The sequence below is a fragment of the Procambarus clarkii genome, chromosome 5 (genome assembly GCF_040958095.1).
Source record: "Procambarus clarkii isolate CNS0578487 chromosome 5, FALCON_Pclarkii_2.0, whole genome shotgun sequence".
In the NCBI taxonomy this organism is placed as follows: Eukaryota; Metazoa; Arthropoda; class Malacostraca; order Decapoda; family Cambaridae; genus Procambarus; species Procambarus clarkii.
The window spans coordinates 21,083,908-21,103,927 of record NC_091154.1 but is presented as its reverse complement, the minus strand read 5'-3'; the positions used below and the strand labels follow the sequence as shown (position 1 = coordinate 21,103,927).

Sequence of the window (20,020 nt, the reverse complement as noted above, 5' to 3'; positions counted from 1 at the left end):
GTACTGAGGAATAACTCCTGGCTCTCGCATCCCTGGAGTACAGCAGCCACACACAAGGCACAGCGCCGCAAAATACTGGAGCCAGAGCACACAACCGAGCCAATAGCATCAGCCTCAAGAACTGGGGTGTGGATCGCCGGTTGATCTGGGGGTACCCCTTTCCTCTCCCAGGGAGGGGGGTAAGCATACAGCGGCGCAACAACGGATGACGTCATACTAGTTTGCTCATTTTTGTTTGGGGAGTTCTATCCACTCGATCGGCTTTTGGTTGCAATTTTCACCAGAATAGGGGTTTGTTTTGGGACGCCTATCTTACTGGGTGCCTAACCCGGTTGATGGCAGACATAGAATGCTTCCAATTACATGGGGGTTTCTATGGGCTTCAATAAATGCCCTCTCTAGAGGGGGGCCAGGTTCTAGCTCGTGGTCCCCGGTAGGCCCGTAAGAACTCCATACACATGACTGATGCCAAAGTCTGACATTAGCATATCAGCCTAATAAGCTCCAGGGAGCCATAGGGGCTCCCCTCCCAGAAACCATCCCAAACCTTCGAGAACATTATAGAAGCAAGCACAAATGACGAAGGCACAGAAAAGCCCAGTCGCACCCGAGACCAAAAGTCATGCAGAAACCCCAAGAAAAGGGGAACATGACGGGGAAGTCCTGTCCCAAGAAAAAAGGGGCGAAGAACGGAGAAGAGCACCCACAGACAGGACGGAACCAATGGGCTTAATGGACAAGGAACTGAGCCTGGGGAGGGGCCGACGCCCAACACCTCATGGGGAGAGTGGGAAGAAAAAACCCCACTCCGCGTAACTGCAAGCAAGCCCACAGGGTAGAAAAACCCCGGCGGGGTTCAACGAGGCCTGAGGCCCCCCCCAATGTCAGCTCCACCCCAGCCCCGAGAACCCACATAGCAGGCCCAGGAGCCGAGCTATCCCCCCCAAAGCCCCAGCCTCAAGATAAAACCGGGGCAGCCATGAAAATCACAAAGGAAGGGAGATCATTGACAGACTCATACAACATGGCTGGAGGAACAGGCTCGAATGCCCCCGTCACTACCCCAGAAGGGGAATTTCCCGAGACCAACCGAGTTTCAAAACCATGGAAGCCCTGCCCTTACCCCGAACCCACAGACGGTAAGGACCTGGATGCAGGGAAGAAGGGGGAAGGGGGGGCGAGGGGACCCGACAAGACCACCAACCAAAATGGGGCAGACTTAGGGCTTCCAGGGAGCAGACAACCTAATGCGTTGCCACCAACCGAGTCACAAACAAGCAACAAAACTCGCAGGACTCGGGGCTGAAGGTGACACCGACCCCACAGGCAGCAGACGGAGGCAAAACAGGGAGAGTCACCCTGAGACAAGGGGACAGAGCAAGCTTCAAACTCGCACAAAGCGAGGGGGGACTCCGGGGCCGCATCCATCGGGCCCCACGCTCCCCCTAAGGGGTTTCCCAGGGTCCTGAGCATTTACTATAAAAGGACTCGCACGCTCAGGTAATACCAGGCAGGGTACTGTTAACCGGCACCCAAGTCTACCAAACAACTTTCTAAGAACTGACCCCCGGGATGTGTACACTCACGGGGACCTAGCAGGGGGAACCACCGGAAGAAGGAAGTACAGTAAGTAATTATCAAAAGAAGGCACTAAACCGGGAAGGCTATGTAGCACCATCAAATGTGCGGGATAATCAGAGGGTGCAAAATATCACCAAGGATGCCAATACGGGATAGAAACGCATAAGGTGAACGATATCAAAAGTATCCGAGTCACCAAGAATACTATCGAGGGACAAGCGACCGCGGGGGACAGTCGGAAAACAAAACATATGCTCATCCCGGAAGTCAGGACATTCAACAAGGATATGCACGACCGTAAGAGGAACAATGCAATTTGGACAATAAGGAGCAGGATGGCGCTCCATCAAGTGACCATGAGTTAAGCGAGTATACCCAATACGCAACCTCACCAGAGCTGTTTCCCATCGTCAGTTACGGTGGTAGGAAGACGGCCACGAGGACACACAACTCTTAAGAGTTTGTTTCCAGGAACAGAAGACCAACACGCCTGCCAACGGGTAAGGATGGAGGAATGGATAACCGGGTAAATATTGGAATAAGGCATACCTTTACGAGAGAAAGGACAAGAGCGGACAGCTTCCCTGGCGGCAGTATCCGTATGCTCATTTAAAGAGACACCAATATGGCTGGGAACCCAACAAAACTCAACCGACTTAAATTTACTGTGAATAAGAAACAGCCAATGCTGTATCTCGACAACCACTGGATGAACCAGATTATAGGACCCGAGAGCCATGAGAGCACTACTAGAGTCTGAACAACGCCAAAGGAAGATTGACAACGAGAAAGCAGGAGACGAAGAGCATAGAGAATAGCATAAAGTTCTGCTGTGAAGATGCTAGTCTCCAGAGGTAAGCAACACATAAGTGCTGTCAGGAAAAACAACAGAGTAGAGGTTTTCTGTGGGGAGCCCCTACGGCTCCCTGGAGCTTCATACCCAAAGAGAAGGAAAAGAAAGGGCTAACCCGGGAGGCGGCCGCCACAAACTCCACAATGCGAAGCCGAAACAACAGGCTGCAACCTGCAAGCCAAGGCAACAAGAACGCACAGGAGCAGATGCGCATAAAGAATGGCCAGCCAAGAACCTGTGCGATCCTCAAATCCCTGCGCCTGAAATGAGCCCTAGACGTCACCAATAGAGCAGCAAAAGCTGCAAACGTCTGAACATCACGGGCGCAAGGACAGACTGCAGGCTGGAAGACTCTGCGGACAACCTGGGAGACCCGAGCCCTGAAACAGGGAACAAGGGGAACCAGAACAACTCAAAGTGCATCCCCAGACTCGGTAGGCAGGTAACGGCAAAATACGCAACCGGACAACACAGGACGCACCCCCGGCCAAACCAATCGAGCATCAAAAACCCAAGAACCCCTCAGGAAAGCAGCCATCTTGACCGTCGCCAGGACGGAGAATGGCTGCAAATGTACAAACCTACCACCAGTACCAAAGAGCAGAAACCTGAACCAATGGGGCTACCACAAACTGAGGAGAAAATAGGAAGGCACCCTGATCAAGGACCAGGACGGCACAAGCGACCCATGAGCAGGGCGGAGGTGAAACAAAACACGAGAAAGCGTACAAAACGGGGCAGATGTGACGTCCACCCCGAACGGAAGCCGGAGCGACTCTGCCAGCGCCACACAAAACAAGGCGACAGTAAGAAACATCAATAGCTGTAGTCCTGAAAACCCAAGAAAGGACAAAACAACCCGATACGAAGGAGAGGATAACCTACGAAGAGCAAGAAAAAGTGCATAGAAACACCAGGAACATTATACTGTTGCCAAGTATGGCGACAGTATGTCGAAGTATGTCGACAGTATGTCGAAGCTCGCAGGTGGGACACCTTCAACAAAGCCACCTGATCACCACAGGGATGGTGATACCCGCGTCAAAAAATCAGATGAGAAGAGCCGAGGAGAAGGCCGAACCAGTTACGTACAAGAACGATCCAACCTGCCGAAAGAGGCAGAGCCGCGGGAAAAACGCCCTGGGATCAGACACCTATCAAGCAGCGTCTGAAAATAAAGCTGGGCCGGCCACCAAGGAACCATAAGGACTACTCTCGTGGGAATGGGCTCCAACTGAGCCAGAACCCGAAGCAACAGCTGGACCGGGAGAAGAGGAACAGGTACCCCCACCTCGACCAGTGCTGCCGAAAGGCATCCACCGTGAACGCCTCGCAGGCGGGTAAGGGCGTCACATAAAATGGGCGAAGCCAAGACCATGCCGACTCAAAGACTTCCATGGCCAGGAGTCCATACGTCCGACAGAGCCAACGAAACGAATCGGCGACGAATGGCCAATCCGCAAACAGAGGAATGAACCAAGAACCGTCCTGCGTCCGCCAGGACGCAGGACACACCCCGGACATGAACCTCACGGTTAGCCAAACCCCGAGAATCCAGCAAACGAGCCACAATAAGGAACCAACTCCAAAGGTCAACACCTAAGAGAAACCCTGTGGTTCCGGAAATGAACTGCTAGAGAACAGTCCGAATGGAGCTGAATGGTAGAGCACCGAGCGACCCAAACCCTCTGAAGCGCAAACCAAGCCAGTCCTCCAAACAAAGATCCAAAAGTAATTCCATGCACCCGCCAAACCCCCTGTTTATGAATGAAAAGCGGTTTACACATGACTCACAACTGCTGACGTTCGAACATATCCGGAACAAGTGTTTCACTGACGAATTTTGTTTGAATCACAACACTTTAAATGCTTCACCCACGTACTACAAATACAAATAATCGCCAACAGAACCTAAACACCTAACCTAACCTAACCTATGCCTATATATGCACAATATGCTAATATATTATAATATTAATTTATACTTGAGAAAATTCCCGTTTTGAATGAACAGCATATTAAAATTTATGAATGCGTCTGTGGGGTCGACCGCTGGATGTAATGGACTTGAGTCGAGGACGAGTTGCGCAAACCAGACAGCCATGAACTCCCGAACCGTGCTGTGAGCTCGACGGATGGACAGATCCCACCATCCCCGGCCGACCTGGTGAGCACTGATCACAAAGCCCCAACCGAGAGATGACCCGTCCGTGAACACATCGAGCGAAGGCTCGGGAAGGTGCCAAGGTACGGAACCCTGAAAACCCCAAAGAGGAAGCTGGTGACGCAGTACCAACACAAGATCCCCGGAGTTATGAACCCAACGATTGCAAGAGAGGCGGAATGGGAGTCTCCGAAGGAACCAAACAGATGCTGAAGCCAAACCCGTCCCCACGGGCAGACCAGCATGTCAAAGTTCAGACTCCCGCACAACTGCTCAAGGAACCGCTGAGCAACCCGGGACCAGGACCACAGCCGCAGTAACACTTCTGGAGGGAAGACAAGGAGCGGCCCAAGAGCCCTAAACAAGGCCCAGCCAGGTCCGAACCCAGAACAGAAATAGATGAAATGGCCTCCAGATCACCAGGAAACCAAACCCGGCAATCTGGAAAGAACCACACCCCTGGCGAGCAGACAAGCGGACCGACTGGGAGACCACACCAGCCAGTCGTCGAGGTAGGCCGGACACTGAATCCCAAGCAGACTCAGACAGGGCACCAAGATCCGGTAAAGATGTAAAAATACACCAAGTGCCAATTACAAAACAGGGAAGGCAACAAAAGCAGCAAGCCTGAAACCCCACCACCAACTGTGCCAGTCCCGGAAAACTGGAGAGGAATGTGCCAAGAATTGACCTGGAGGTCCAGGGCCACCATCAAGGCACCCGGCCCCAACAGAAGCCGGACATGAGACAATAGTCCTCCGATGAGGGCATAGAATCCAGGGCGCAGACTGAAGTAGTCCAGAAGAACCGCAGATTCGACAGGGCCACGTCTGCAAAGAGCAGACGGGAACCCCAGAAGAATGGGGTGGAACGACTACGTCCAATGCACCCACTAAGATGACATGACGAAGCACAAGGGAAGAAGCCCACCCCGCCAGCCCTGAACCCCCCAAAGTGGGAGAAGCCGTCCACCGCCGTCACCAGAGGTCGGAAGACAACCAGAAGCGCCCACTAACTGCGGGACCATGCAAGAGTTAACAGAGCAAGCTGCTCCCCCAGCGCCCCATCAACAGAGAAGGGAACAGAACCCTTTCCGAAAGAAAAAGTATAGATACACATATATACACATCATGCATATACACATACATATACACATACAAGCTATGTTACACACACATGTGTATGCACATACCCATGTGCACACACACACACACACACACAGTGTACACATGTACATGTGCACACACACACACACACGTGAAAAGAAAATTACAAGCCGCCGACCAGTGGGCAGAGAGCACCACGCCGGCCAGGCGAAGAAGGCACAAAACTGCATCAAAAGGCCCACCTCGACAGCAAAACCTCAAAGTCCCAGCAAGACCACAACACGTGCCAAGACCCAAAAAGATCAGTCTGCAAGCCAGGAAGACCCTGGAACTCCAGAAGGCAGAACCGGGTCACACACGAGGAAACAAAGCCCCCTGAACCCACAAAGGGGGCCCAAGAGGAAGAAACCTCCGGAACGAAACCAAAGAACCCAAAGTAACCCGGAATCGAACCAGGGGGAGCCCAAATCACCACATTTGCTGGCGGAGATACACCACAGAAGGCAAAGCACAGCCCCCAAACAGAAAACCCCAGGGAATCGATCAAAACAGACAGAAAACCGAGGGACAAGGTGTGAGAGCAAGCATAACAGCCGAGGACACAGCCTAAACCCAAGGGCCCAGACCCAAAACAGACAAAATGGAAATCCCGGTGTAAAATCAACACTCAAACATTCCCAGAGGAACAGGAAACGGGCAGAAAACACCAGAAAAGCAAAGAGGTGACAACAGGAGAATAAAACCCCTGAAAAAGGGGTGAAAACTCACCCCAGACGCTCGCTCGCACACCCAGGCGCATGTAAACGAACCGCAACGCCACCCTGGTGGCCACACCGGGAAACCGGCAGAAGAAAATGGCCACCAGAACAGAGGGCTGTGACTAACGCAAAAGATACAAAAACACGCTTTGTGAGTGATGTTTGTGAGAACATCCCCCCAAAGGGTATGATGACAATTGAAATCATCTAGCAGGAGCACAGGCTCTGACAAGGTGTCCAGTAGGTGTGTAAGATCGGGAAGAGAAAGTGGCACACTCGGGGAGGAGATAAATGGAACAAACCGTGTACCATTTCCTCACAAAGATACAAGCAGCAGAACAATGGAGAGGCGATGGAAAAAGTAAGGGGACAAAGGGAACATCAGAGCAAATCAAGAGAGCAGAGATGATGTTAGGAGTTAGTTAGAAGCCCCAACAACAGCCAGGAGGGGGGGGGTGGGGAAGAGAAAGGAATAGCCACGGAAGCAGCCAAGACGAGCACCAAGCATCAGCTCCTGGAGACAGACACAAATGAACGAAAACCGTGAAATCAGAAGTTGGAGTTCAAGGAAATTGGCTTAATAATTACGAATGTTCCACTGAAGAAAGGACAGCAACAGAGAACAACGAAGAAACATAGGTGAAAAGGGAACACAGTACGTTAAAGAAGCACAGAATCAGGGTCAGCAAAGTCAGGATTAGGGGGCATGGGTAAACTGAGTAAAGATGGAGTAGAAGGAGAGACCAGAGGCAGACCTGCAGGGACAGAAGGAAGAAGAGGAGAAGGAAGAAGAGGAGGAGGAAGAGGAAGAGGAGGAAGAGGAGGAAGAGGAGGAGGAGGAAGAGGAGGAGGAAGAGGAGGAGGAAGAGGAGGAGGAAGAGGAGGAGGAAGAGGAGGAGGAAGAGGAGGAGGAAGAGGAGGAAGAGGAGGAGGAAGAGGAGGAGGAAGAGGAGGAGGAGGAGGAAGAGGAGGAGGAAGAGGAGGAGGAGGAGGAGGAAAGGAGGAGGAAGAGGAGGAGGAAGAGGAGGAGGAAGAGGAGGAAGAGGAGGAGGAAGAGGAGGAGGAAGAGGAGGAGGAAGAGGAGGAGGAAGAGGAGGAGGAAGAGGAGGAGGAAGAGGAGGAGGAAGAGGAGGAGGAAGAGGAGGAGGAAGAGGAGGAGGAAGAGGAAGAGGAGGAGGAGGAGGAGGAAGAGGAGGAGGAGGAGGAAGAGGAGGAGGAGGAAGAGGAGGAGGAGGAAGAGGAGGAGGAGGAAGAGGAGGAGGAGGAGGAGGAAGAGGAGGAGGAGGGGAGGACAACTGAGGGGACAAGGACAGCAGCAGAAGGGGCAAAAACCAGGGAGCACACCTCAGCAAGGGCAGCAACCGAGGGGGAAGCGGGGGCCAAAGAAACCTCCAAAGCAGGAACAGGGGGTGCAACCACCGAAACAGGAGGAGATGGAGCAAGAGAGCCAGAGGTAGAGAGTCAGAGGTAGAGGGCGAAGAAAAAAGTGAAGTTTTCTTACCCGCCAGGGAGGAGGAAGGAGAGGAGCCAGGCTTCCCACCAACAATGTACTGGGCAACAGATTCAAGCATCTCAACAGGAGAAGCAGAACGAGAGCAAACACGATGACCGTTGGGAGAGCGATGGACATCAGCTCGCACTGATAAGCGGCGCGGAGAGCTAAGAGACATAAGAGAAGGATGGGAAGGAGAATCAGAGGGAGACGAGGAAGAAGACACAGGAGACAAGACAGACTGGGTAGAAAGAAGGGAAACCCCAGACAGAGCCATGAGGGTGACCCTTCAGGACAGAACACAAAGGAACAGAGGCTGCGGCAGTGGGCGTGTCTGGGTCTAAGGCCTGGAAATGATCGACAGACTGAGGAAGGCGGGAAGGACGAGGAGAGGAAGAGCGCAACACTCGAGCATAAGAGACGTTAGCATAAGGTGGGAGATGGCGAACTTGGCGCCTCGCCTCAGGGAAAGACAAACGTTCCCGGTGCTTCAAGTTGAGGATGGCTGCATCAAGCTTGTAATGTATACATGCATGGGAGAAGGTAGGGTGGGCCTCACCACAATTGAGGCAGTGAGCCTGGGGAGAAGTGCACTCCGACAGAGTAACCTTCGCCCCCACACACAGGACAGAGAGAGAGACAGTACCGGAGGAGCAGAGGGCTCCATGCTCTAACCTCCAGCACTTATTACAGAGCCAAGGAGAGGAAATGTACTCCTGGACGGAGCACCTGACACCAGCAAGAATGACAGGGGGCAGAATGGTCCTACCATCAAATGTAATCTTCACAACTCGAAGTGGGTTGCCGGGGATGACCACAAGGGGGAAACGAGTAAATGAGTCTACCTGGAGAACAGAATGGCCCTGGGTTTTGAGGATATGCCGAATATCTTCATGGCAGTCCAGTAGATTCCGAACACCGGTTGCAACATGGGGCAGGAGGAGTATAGTGCCAACACTGGCATTCAACCGAGCCTTCTTGGAGACCCGAAAAGGGGGTCTCGCCAAGGCAGGATAAGGCGGCCAAGCGGGAGGCTGCCTCCTGAGAAAGAGCAGCAACGACACGTTTACCGAGACGAGTGAGGTTGAAGGTAACAGAGGCCTCTACTGAATCAACAAGGTGCCTACGGAGGGAGAAATCGTCAGGAGGCGTAGAATCAAGAGGAAGGAGATCAAAGTATTTGACCCACAAAGCGGGACAAAACAAGGCTTGATACGCATCAGTACGGGAAGGAATCGATCGAGTGCGGCCGTGGCGAGGACGGCGTTGAGAACCCCCAGAGAAAGGGGGGTTAAAAGGTGTAGTAGTCACAACTAGAGACTGAGCCATGCCAGGGAACGAGGTGGTCACCACTGTGGGCTTGGGGCTCGACCCAACCAGAGGAGGGAGGGGAGCCGAGAGTAGTAGTCAGGAGGGTCAAAGGAGGAGCAACATTGGAGCCAAATGCAACGGGGGCTACAGAGCCCGGTCTTCCAACACAGGCTGACTCAGGGGCTTGGTCGCCCATCCCACGAGCCCAAGAAGGTAGAAGAGAAACATTAATCGACATACAAATGAGAAAAGACTTTCATTCACGAATGTGCCCTCACACCCACCACAGAGCCATAATTAGAGGCAGGCCACCCAACAAGAGACTTATTGCCGATCTTGCCGGGGCCCCCCAGGGGTGCGTCGTGGTGAGTATATGCCCCACAAACGCCACCTTAAGAACTGTCAGTCCATCGAGAACAAAAACAAACTTTTCCAACTCGGCTATTTTCACTCACCTTTACTTGTTTATTGTATTTTATTTGCTTTTACACTTCCCTGAAGTGTAAAAGAAATGTAACCTGGGACACCACTGCAGCCCTCAACCTGTCACCGAATACTTAGGTAATATGAATATTCCAGGAACTTGTTGCAGTGTCATTCCTGCCTCCTCCAGCTCCAGTACACTCAAGATGGTGTGATAATTACCTAAGTGTAGTTACAGGATGAGAGCTACGCTTGTGGTGTCCTGTCTTCCCAGCACTCTTTGTCATATAACGCTTTGAAACTACTGACGGTCTTGGCCTCCACCACCTTCTCACCTAACTTGTTCCAACCGTCTACCACTCTGTTTGCGAAAGTGAATTTTCTTATATTTCTTCGGCATCTGTGTTTAGCTAGTTTAAATCAATGACCTCTTGTTCTTAAAGTTCCAGGTCTCAGGAAATCTTCCCTATCGATTTTATAAATTCCTGTTACTATTTTGTGTGTAGTGATCATATCACCTCTTTCTTCTGTCTTCTAGTTTTTGCATATTTAACCCTTAAATTGCACATCGCATCATATGATGCTTTGGAGTGCTACGCAAGATTTAAACAGCCCGCGGATACACGGGGTTCACCACACCTTCATCAGAGCTCTTGTAACCAGACGCCATTTAAAAAAAAAAAAATGGTGGGCCAAATTCCCGGGTGTGAGGGGCCTCAGTATTGAGTGAGCTACCAAGCCTGATGCACGCAGCATGAGCTCACAGCACTGCTGTTTAGCTTGTGACCACAGCATTGCCTAAAAATGCCATAAAATACTTATTACTTATTATTACAGAAGACTCCTGACTGTGATAAAACTGACCAGGGTTCTGATAATAGCAGGATTGTGGTGATATTTAGCGCTGTACTCCATGTTGGGAGGAGTAATGCTGTGGGAGGGGAGGGTAGTGGCGTTGTCTTCATGACTGTGTGGCCACCTTTTATTGACTGCACTTACCATACCAGCTTAGTGGTTCGCTATGGTAAACACAAATGTAGATACTTATATGTAACGTGTGTATAGAGGGTATAAACAGCAAGAGGAGTAGGTTGGGAGCCACCATTTTGGTGAGGGCGGTGGCGTCGTCTGCACGACTTATCATGTTTACTGGTCACCACGATGGTCTCTGGGCACCATACCAGTTTACTTGTACAAGTATGGTGAATAAAACAGGTAGATATTTATATATAATGTGTGTATATAGCGTAATAACACCACAAACAGGAGTTGGAGGAGAAATATTAGTGCGTCTGGCCTTGAGGGCGGCAGCCACCAGCTGACTGTGTGAGGTCCTACGTCTTTGTACCTTTACTCACCATACAAGCTTAGATGCACAGTTATGGTGAACATATAAATACTTATATATAACGTCTGTATATAAAAGCAAAAACAGTATGGTGGGAGGAGAACGGTGGCAAGTCAGGTGAGGTGAGGGAGGGAGGGAGGGAGGGAGTGGCAGCCAGTGGCAGGCTGCCACTGGCTGCCGCTGCCATTGCCCCTCAGCATACCAACTTAGTGGTTCGTTATGGTGAACACGAATGTAGATACTTATATATAGCGTCTGTATATAGTGAATAAAAGCAAAAACAGTATTGTGGGAGGAGAATGTGGGTGAGTCAGGTGACTTGAGGGAGGGAGGAAGTAGCAGCCAGTGGCTGGTTGCCACTGGCACTGCCACTCAGCATGCCAACTTAGTGGCTCGTTATGGTGAACACGAATGTAGATACTTATATATAACGTCTGAATATAGTGAATAAAAGCAAAAACAGTATTGTGGGAGGAGAATGTGGGCGAGTGAGGTGTTGAGGGAGTGAGTGGCTGGCTGGAATGTGGCGGTCACTCCTTGTTATTTTTTGACTCATAATAGCAACTTAGTGGTTCGTTATGGTGAACAAAACATGCAGATACTTATATATAACCTGTGTATATAGTGTAATAACCGACAAAGTATTTGTTCACTGTTTGATGAACATAATTGAATCAACAATATGCACACCATATTTTTGAGTACAGCGATGATTCACTCATTTTATTATATAAATATATCACACTACACACTATTGAATAATATTACAGCAAAAAAACTACTAAAAATCAATTAAAGACATTGAAATAATTAGGTAATTATCTCTTTGTGGCAACTCCGGCCTGACAGCTGGCGCACAACAGACCGCCAGGGACGCACGCTGAGTCAGTACCTGTTTTTTGCCAGACTTCCCCGCCCTGTAGCGGGCAATATATGCTACTTACGATTTTTTATTAATTTTCCCATGATCAGTGAACACAAATTAACAGGTTAGGAAGGAAAAAATATTTTTTTTTTTTTTTTTTTTTTTTTTGTATGTGCCTGTGGGAGTCAAATGGTATATAGCCATGAGCCATTTAAGGGTTAATGCCTCTAACCTCTCCTCGTAGCTCTTGCCCTTCAGTTCTGGGAGCCACTTAGTAGCATGTCTTTGCACATTTTCCAGTTTGTTGATGTGCTTCTTAAGATATGGGCACCACACAACCGCTTCATATTCTAGCTTTGGCCTAACAAAAGTCGTGAACAATTTCTTTAGTATACCATCATCCATATATTTAAAAGCAATTCTGAAGTTAGAAAGCGTGACATAGGCTCCTCGCACAATATTCTTTATGTGGTCCTCAGGTGATAGTTTTCTATCTAGAACCACCCCTAGATCTCTTTCTTTATCAGAATTCTTTAAAGATTTCCCACATAATATATAGGTTGTGTGAGGTCTATGTTCTCCTATTCCACACTTCATAACGTGGCATTTATTAACATTAAATTCCATTTGCCAAGTTGTGCTCCATATACTTATTTTGTCCAGGTCATCTTGAAGGGCATGACAATTATCTAAGTTTCTTATCCTTCTTATTATCTTAGCATCATCAGCAAACATGTTCATATAATTCTGTATACCAACTGGTAGATCTTTTATGTAGACAATAAACATCACTGGTGCAAGAACTGAACCCTGTGGTACTTCACTTTGTATTGGACTGGAGGAATGCCACTTGCCTCTGATTACTGCCCTCATTTTTCTATCAGTTAGAAAATTTTTCATCCATGTTAGAAGCTTACCAGTCACCCCTCCTATATTTTCCAGTTTTCAGAACACCCTCTTATGTGGAACTATCGAAAGCCTTGTTTAGGTCCAGATAGATGCAATCAACCCAATGATCTCTTTCCTGTAAAATCTCTGTGGCACGATCATAAAAACTGAGTAAATTCGTTACACAGTATCTTCCACAGCTAAAACCATACGGTCTGTCTGATATTATATAATTTTTCTGCAGGTGTTCTACCTCATTTATTTTTAATTATTTTTTTTTCCAATATTTTAACTTTTACACTTGTCATGATGCAGGTCTATAATTGAGGGGTCTTCCCTGCTGCCACTTTTGTAGATTGGAACTATATTTAGCCTTTTTCCAGACATCTACTATGACTCCTGTACACAGGGATGCGTGAAAAATCAGTGTTCAATCAATCAATCAATCAATCATTCCAGAAAAATGAAATGCTGAGCTCAGAACCCAATGTGAAACTATCTGGACCAACTGCTTTGTTCATACTTAGTTCCTTGAGCATTTTTTCCACTTCGTCTCTAGACACCTCTATGTGCTCTCTATTTTCTCTGGAATTCTTACTGTGTCTGGTTCCCTGAAAATTTCATTTTGCACACACACGCACGCACACACACACACACACACACACACACACACACACACACGCACACACACGCACGCACACACACACACACACACACACACACACACACACACAAACACACACACACACACACACACAAATATTGGAGGGGTGACAGGTAAGCTTCTAACATGGATGATAAATTTTCTGACTGATAGAAAAATGAGGGCAGTAATCAGAGGCAATGTATCGGAATGGAGAAATGTCACAAGTGGAGTGCCACAGGGTTCAGTTCTTGCACCAGTGATGTTTATTGTCTACATAAATGATCTACCAGTTGGTATACAGAATTATATGAACATGTTTGCTGATGATGCTAAGATAATAGGAAGGATAAGAAATTTAGATGACTGTCATGCCCTTCAAGAAGACCTGGACAAAATAAGTATATGGAGCACAACTTGGCAAATGGAATTTAATGTAAATGTCATGTTATGGAATGTGAAATAGGAGAACATAGACCCCACACAACCTATATATTATGTGAGAAATCTTTAAAGAATTCTGATAAAGAAAGAGATCTAGGAGTGGTTCTAGATAGAAAACTATCACCTGAGGACCACATAAAGAATATTGTGCAAGGAGCCTATGCAATGCTTTCTAACTTCAGAATTGCATTTAAATACATGGATGGCGATATACTAAAGAAATTGTTCATGACTTTTGTTAGGCCAAAGCTAGAATATGCAGCTGTTGTGTGGTGCCCATATCTTAAGAAGCACATCAACAAACTGGAAAAGGTGCAAAGACATGCTACTAAGTGGCTCCCAGAACTGAAGGGCAAGAGCTACGAGGAGAGGTTAGAAGCATTAAATATGCCAAAACTAGAAGACAGAAGAAAAAGAGGTGATATGATCAATACGTACAAAATAGTAACAGGAATTGATAAAATCGACAGGGAAGACTTCCTGAGACCTGGAACTTCAAGAACAAGAGGTCATAGATTTAAACTAGCTAAACACAGATGCCGAAGAAATATAAGAAAATTCACCTTCGCAAATAGAGTGGTAGATGGTTGGAACAAGTTAAGTGAGAAGGTGGTGGAGGCCAAGACCGTCAGTAGTTTCAAAGCGTTATATGACAAAGAGTGCTGGGAAGACGGGACACCACGAGCGTAGCTCTCATCCTGCAACTACACTTAGGTAATTACACTTAGGTAATTACACACACACACACACACACACACACACACACACTTTGGAACTTTTTGTTTAAAATTTCACACATTTCCTTTTCATTTTCTGTGAATCTGTTTCCCATTTTCATCTTCTGAAAATTATTCTTTACCTGCAATTTGTTGTTTAAGAATTTATAGAACAGACCTGGTTCTGTTTTACATTTGTCCGCAATTCCTTTTTAAAAATTTCTTTCTGCCTCTCTCCTCACTGCTGTGTAGTTGTTTCTCGCATCTTTGTATCGCTGATACGTTTAGTGGGTTTGGCCTCTCCCTATATTGATTCCATTTTTGTGACTGTTGGTCTCTGGCTCATCTTGCAATTTCCATTGAAAATCTTGTTTCTTGGTTCTGCATCTCTGCTTCGGTACAATTTTTTTTGTGCCTTTATCATATATTTCACAATACTTGACATACATCTCATTTACTTCCTTGCCTAGCAACAAGTCTGTCCAATTATACTCACTAAAAAAAATTCTAAGGTCGCCATAATGTCCTCTCCTGAAGTCAGGTTTTTCAACTGCTTCAACCTCCTTATTATCTTCCAGATTATAACGCACTGCATATCTCAAAAGACAGTCACTTTAACCCAAGGGAGTAAAGTACTGAATGTCAAATATCTCCGTCTGTGTGGGGGGTGTCTGTCCGTCTGTGTGGGGGGTGTCTGTCCGTCTGTGTGGGGGGTGCCTGTCCGTCTGTGTGGGGGGTGCCTGTCCGTCTGTGTGGGGGGTGCCTGTCCGTCTGTGTGGGGGGTGCCTGTCCGTCTGTGTGGGGGGTGCCTGTCCGTCTGTGTGGGGGGTGCCTGTCCGTCTGTGTGGGGGGTGCCTGTCCGTCTGTGTGGGGGGTGCCTGTCCGTCTGTGTGGGGGGTGCCTGTCCGTCTGTGTGGGGGGTGCCTGTCCGTCTGTGTGGGGGGTGCCTGTCCGTCTGTGTGGGGGGTGCCTGTCCGTCTGTGTGGGGGGTGCCTGTCCGTCTGTGTGGGGGGGTGCCTGTCCGTCTGTGTGGGGGGTGCCTGTCCGTCTGTGTGGGGGGTGCCTGTCCGTCTGTGTGGGGGGGTGCCTGTCCGTCTGTGTGGGGGGGTGCCTGTCCGTCTGTGTGGGGGGGTGCCTGTCCGTCAGTGTGGGGGGTGTCTGTCCGTCTGTGTGGGGGGTGTCTGTCCTGTCAGTGTGGGGGGTGTCTGTCCGTCAGTGTGGGGGGTGTCTGTCCGTCAGTGTGGGGGGTGCCTGTCCGTCATGTGTGGGGGGTGCCTGTCCGTCTGTGTGGGGGGTGCCTGTCCGTCAGTGTGGGGGGTGTCTGTCCGTCTTGGGGGGTGTCTGTCCGTCAGTGTGGGGGGTGTCCTGTCCGTCAGTGTGGGGGGTGCCTGTCCGTCAGTGTGGGGGGTGCCTGTCCGTCAGTGTGGGGGGTGCCTGTCCGTCAGTGTGGGGGGTGCCTGTCCGTCAGTGTGGGGGGTGCCTGTCCGTCAGTGTGGGGGGTGCCTGTCCGTCAGTGTGGGGGGTGCCTGTCCGTCAGTGTGGGGGGTGCCTGTCCGTCAGTGTGGGGGGTGCCTGTCCGTCTGTGTGGGGGGTGCCTGTCCGTCTGTGTGGGGGGTGCCTGTCCGTCAGTGTGGGGGGTGCCTGTCCGTCAGTGTGGGGGGTGCCTGTCCGTCTGTGTGGGGGGTGCCTGTCCGTCTGTGTGGGGGGTGTCTGTCCGTCAGTGTGGGGGGTGTCTGTCCGTCAGTGTGGGGGGTGTCTGTCCGTCAGTGTGGGGGGTGCCTGTCCGTCAGTGTGGGGGGTGCCTGTCCGTCAGTGTGGGGGGTGCCTGTCCGTCAGTGTGGGGGGTGCCTGTCCGTCAGTGTGGGGGGTGCCTGTCCGTCAGTGTGGGGGGTGCCTGTCCGTCAGTGTGGGGGGTGCCTGTCCGTCAGTGTGGGGGGTGCCTGTCCGTCAGTGTGGGGGGTGCCTGTCCGTCTGTGTGGGGGGTGCCTGTCCGTCTGTGTGGGGGGTGCCTGTCCGTCAGTGTGGGGGGTGCCTGTCCGTCAGTGTGGGGGGTGTCTGTCCGTCAGTGTGGGGGGTGTCTGTCTGTCTGTGTGGGGGGTGTCTGTCCGTCAGTGTGGGGTGTCCATTTGGTGTGTCTCCATCCATTCGCTGTCAAGCAGTATATCTCTACCAACCACCTGAGATTTGACTAGACGTCTTTGTTCTGTGTGATTGTGGAACATGAATTTGCCCGAGTGACATACTGGGAACGTGTCGGTGCCAGAATAAAGTAACGATCTTCACATTTCTTGAGGTAGTATAGTAAAGTCACTGATGGCTCTACTGCTCAACAAGGGCCACATTTCTATTACAGACTATTATAAAAGTCATTCATAAACTAGGTTCCTGCTTGAAAAATTGCACAGGAGTGATGAAGTTTTGGTAATTGATTGAAGTATTTTAGTAGGTGAATGTCAGCTGAGAAAAAGCAACAATGTTAGCAATGAATTGGAAAGACATGTGAAATGAGTATGTTGGCAACCATTCATACCGATGAGATGGTAGATAGTAGTAAGGTCAACCATACAACAAAACGTAAAATATATAAACCAAACTGTTGACCAAACCATTCACACTAGACCTGAAAGCATCTCTGGTTGCTGTGCACACCACTGATGAGCCAACCCTGGTCGCTATGTATAACTTAAGGGTTAAAGCCAGCCCTGGTTCTCAGTGTCTCCCTAGACTAATGACCTGCCTTTTCCAGTATGCTACCTACAATAGTTGCCAAACTACCAGGTACTTGTTTACTGCTATTTGAACAGTCATCACATTTAAGGAAATATGCCCAAACCACTGCCCTGCACAATAATAAAATTTGGAATCTTTCAGATTGTAACACACAATCTGTTCACACAGTCAGGTAAATGTTCTTATTAAATTCATTCCTATTAGTACAGAGGCTAGGTCCACTAAATCAGTTTACACACCTTGTGAGCCATTTGGATTGAAAGGGTATTGCTCTGTGGGCTGGTCCTGGTCATCCAAGTAGCGAAGAGCAATACATCCATCAGACTCCAATGCTGGCAGAACCTCCTGGGTGCGATAGATGAACCGACCTGCAGAGTTGGTTCACAATTACACTTTATAATTTAGAATTCATTAGCTAAAACATATGAACAAACTCACAACATTGCTTATTTTTAACAACCACATACGTTACAATGTTCATGGAATATATTTTAGCAGTCATGATGCATTGCTAGCTAGCTATACAATTGTATTGACTTGTATACAATATTACATAACTACCTGTTGAAGATTCTAGGAATGAGTAGTATTCCCACACCTTGGTCTCTGGCCTCATCCAGGAGGAGGAGTATCCTCCTTATTAGTATCCTCTGCAGAAGACTGACAAGCAACCATGCTGTTCGATGTGGCTGCCTGAAGCTTGACAAACAAGTCACATCCTGGTTGATCAGGTATCCTTTGAAAGTGCTTGTCGAGTTCTCTTTTGAACACTGCGAGAGGTTGGCCAATTATGCCTTGTATGTGTAGGGGAAGAATGTTGAAAAGTCTTGGGCCTTTGATGTTGATTGAGTTCTCTGTCAGTGTACTTTTTGCATCTTTGCTTTTCAGTGGGGCTATTTTGCACATCCTGCCATGCCTTCTGTTCTCATGTGATGTTATTCCTGAGTGCATATTTGAAAATATTAGGAGGGCTGGTTCCAGAGTTTAAATTGTTCTCTCTTGCCTGCACTTTAGGTGCCATGGTAACCGAAAATCCGAAGAAAAATGGAATATTTACGAAAAATTACGAAAAATACTGCAACGTTCTGGCAACACTGTGGTGCAAACCGTTTTATCTTATGTTGAAAAATAACGTAATTAGAGTCAAATTTCCCGCTGCAACTTTCGTGAATCTGGTCCTCGCGGCGTTGGTGCGCCGCGGGGTATTGTATCTTACGTTGTAGAAGTCTTATTTTTCGTAATAGCGTTGAAAATAACATGTTATGCATAAAATGAATATAAACTCACTCATTGGCAACAGTCACGTGTGAGAGAGAGGGTGGTACGTGGCTCAGCCCTTCAGTCACTGTGTGTGTCTCTTGGAGAGTGGATGTATTGCTGACGCGCTCTCACAATATCTCCCAGAACGCATGCTATTTTTGCTATTTGTACTGCAATATGACTTACCAAACGAACAAGAGAAAAGCATTAAGAGCTAGATGCATGCGAGCTCTCCATAGAAGGTACGAGCTGGCCGCAATGCGTAAATCACGCATTGTCACGAGTGACCGCGAGTATGAGTATCTTGTAGCGGCGCGTTACGCAACTCCAACTTTTACAACTAGATCTGCTCTCACAGCCTTTATTTATTATTCAATTTACATGAAACTTGCACATTATATGTAGAGTTTACGCCTCTAAAAACGCATGTCATTATTCTTATCTACGTAGATTTATTGATTTTATAAATAATGATATACTTCATTTTGTTGCATACGTTTTTGGGAAACTTTTAAAAGTAAGTAAGTAAGTAATTATCAAAAGAAGGCACCAAACCGGGAAGGCTATGTAGCACCATCAAATACGCAAAATAATCAGAGGGCGCTAAATATCACCAAGGATGCCAATACGAGAACAAAAACGCATAAGGCAAACGATATCAAAAGTATCCGAGTCACCAAGAATTCTATTGAGGGACAGGTGACCGCGAGGGGCGGTCGGAAAGCAAGACATACGCTCGTCCTGGAAGTCAGGACATTCAAGAAGGACATGCACGACCGTAAGAGGGACAATGCAACTAGGACAATAAGGAGCAGGGCGGCGCTCCATCAAGTGACCATGGGTTAAGCGAGTATGGCCAATACGCAACCTCGCCAGAGCTGTTTCCCACCGCCGGTTACGGTGGAAGGAGGACTGCCACGAGGAAACACAACATTTAAGAGTACGTAGCTTGTTACCAGTAACAGACAACCAAGAAGCCTGCCAACGGGTAAGGACTGAGGAATGGATAACCGGGTAAAAGTCGGAATACGGAATGCCCTTACGAGAGATGGGACAAGAGCGGACAGCTTCCTTGGCGGCAGCATCCGCACGCTCATTTAAAGACACACCAATATGGCTGGGAACCCAACAAAACTCAACCGACTTAAATTTACTATGAACGAGAAACAGCCAATGCTGGATCTCGACAACCACTGGATGAACTGGATTAAAGGACCCGAGAGCCATGAGGGCACTACGAGAGTCAACAACAACTACAAAGGAAGACTGACAACGAGAAAGTAGGAGACGAAGAGCATAGAGAATAGCATAAAGCTCCGCTGTAAAGATGCTAGTCTCCGGAGGCAAGCGACACATATAAGTGCGATCAGGAAAAACAACAGAGTAGCCAACACCGTCCGCTGACTTAGACCCATCGGTGAAGACAGAAACGGAGCGG

The 20,020-nt window shown here is 48.7% G+C and overlaps 1 protein-coding gene across 1 annotated transcript in view; it reads right to left on the bottom strand.

The window, feature by feature from the left end:
* The window catches only part of LOC138351286 (uncharacterized), an 82,267-nt gene that overhangs the window by 34,297 nt on the left and 27,950 nt on the right, over nt 1-20,020 (bottom strand). The window contains exon 6 of the mRNA XM_069302923.1: nt 17,562-17,690. Within this exon, the coding sequence (XP_069159024.1) occupies nt 17,562-17,690 (129 nt within the window). The remainder of the gene's footprint in view (nt 1-17,561; nt 17,691-20,020) is intronic.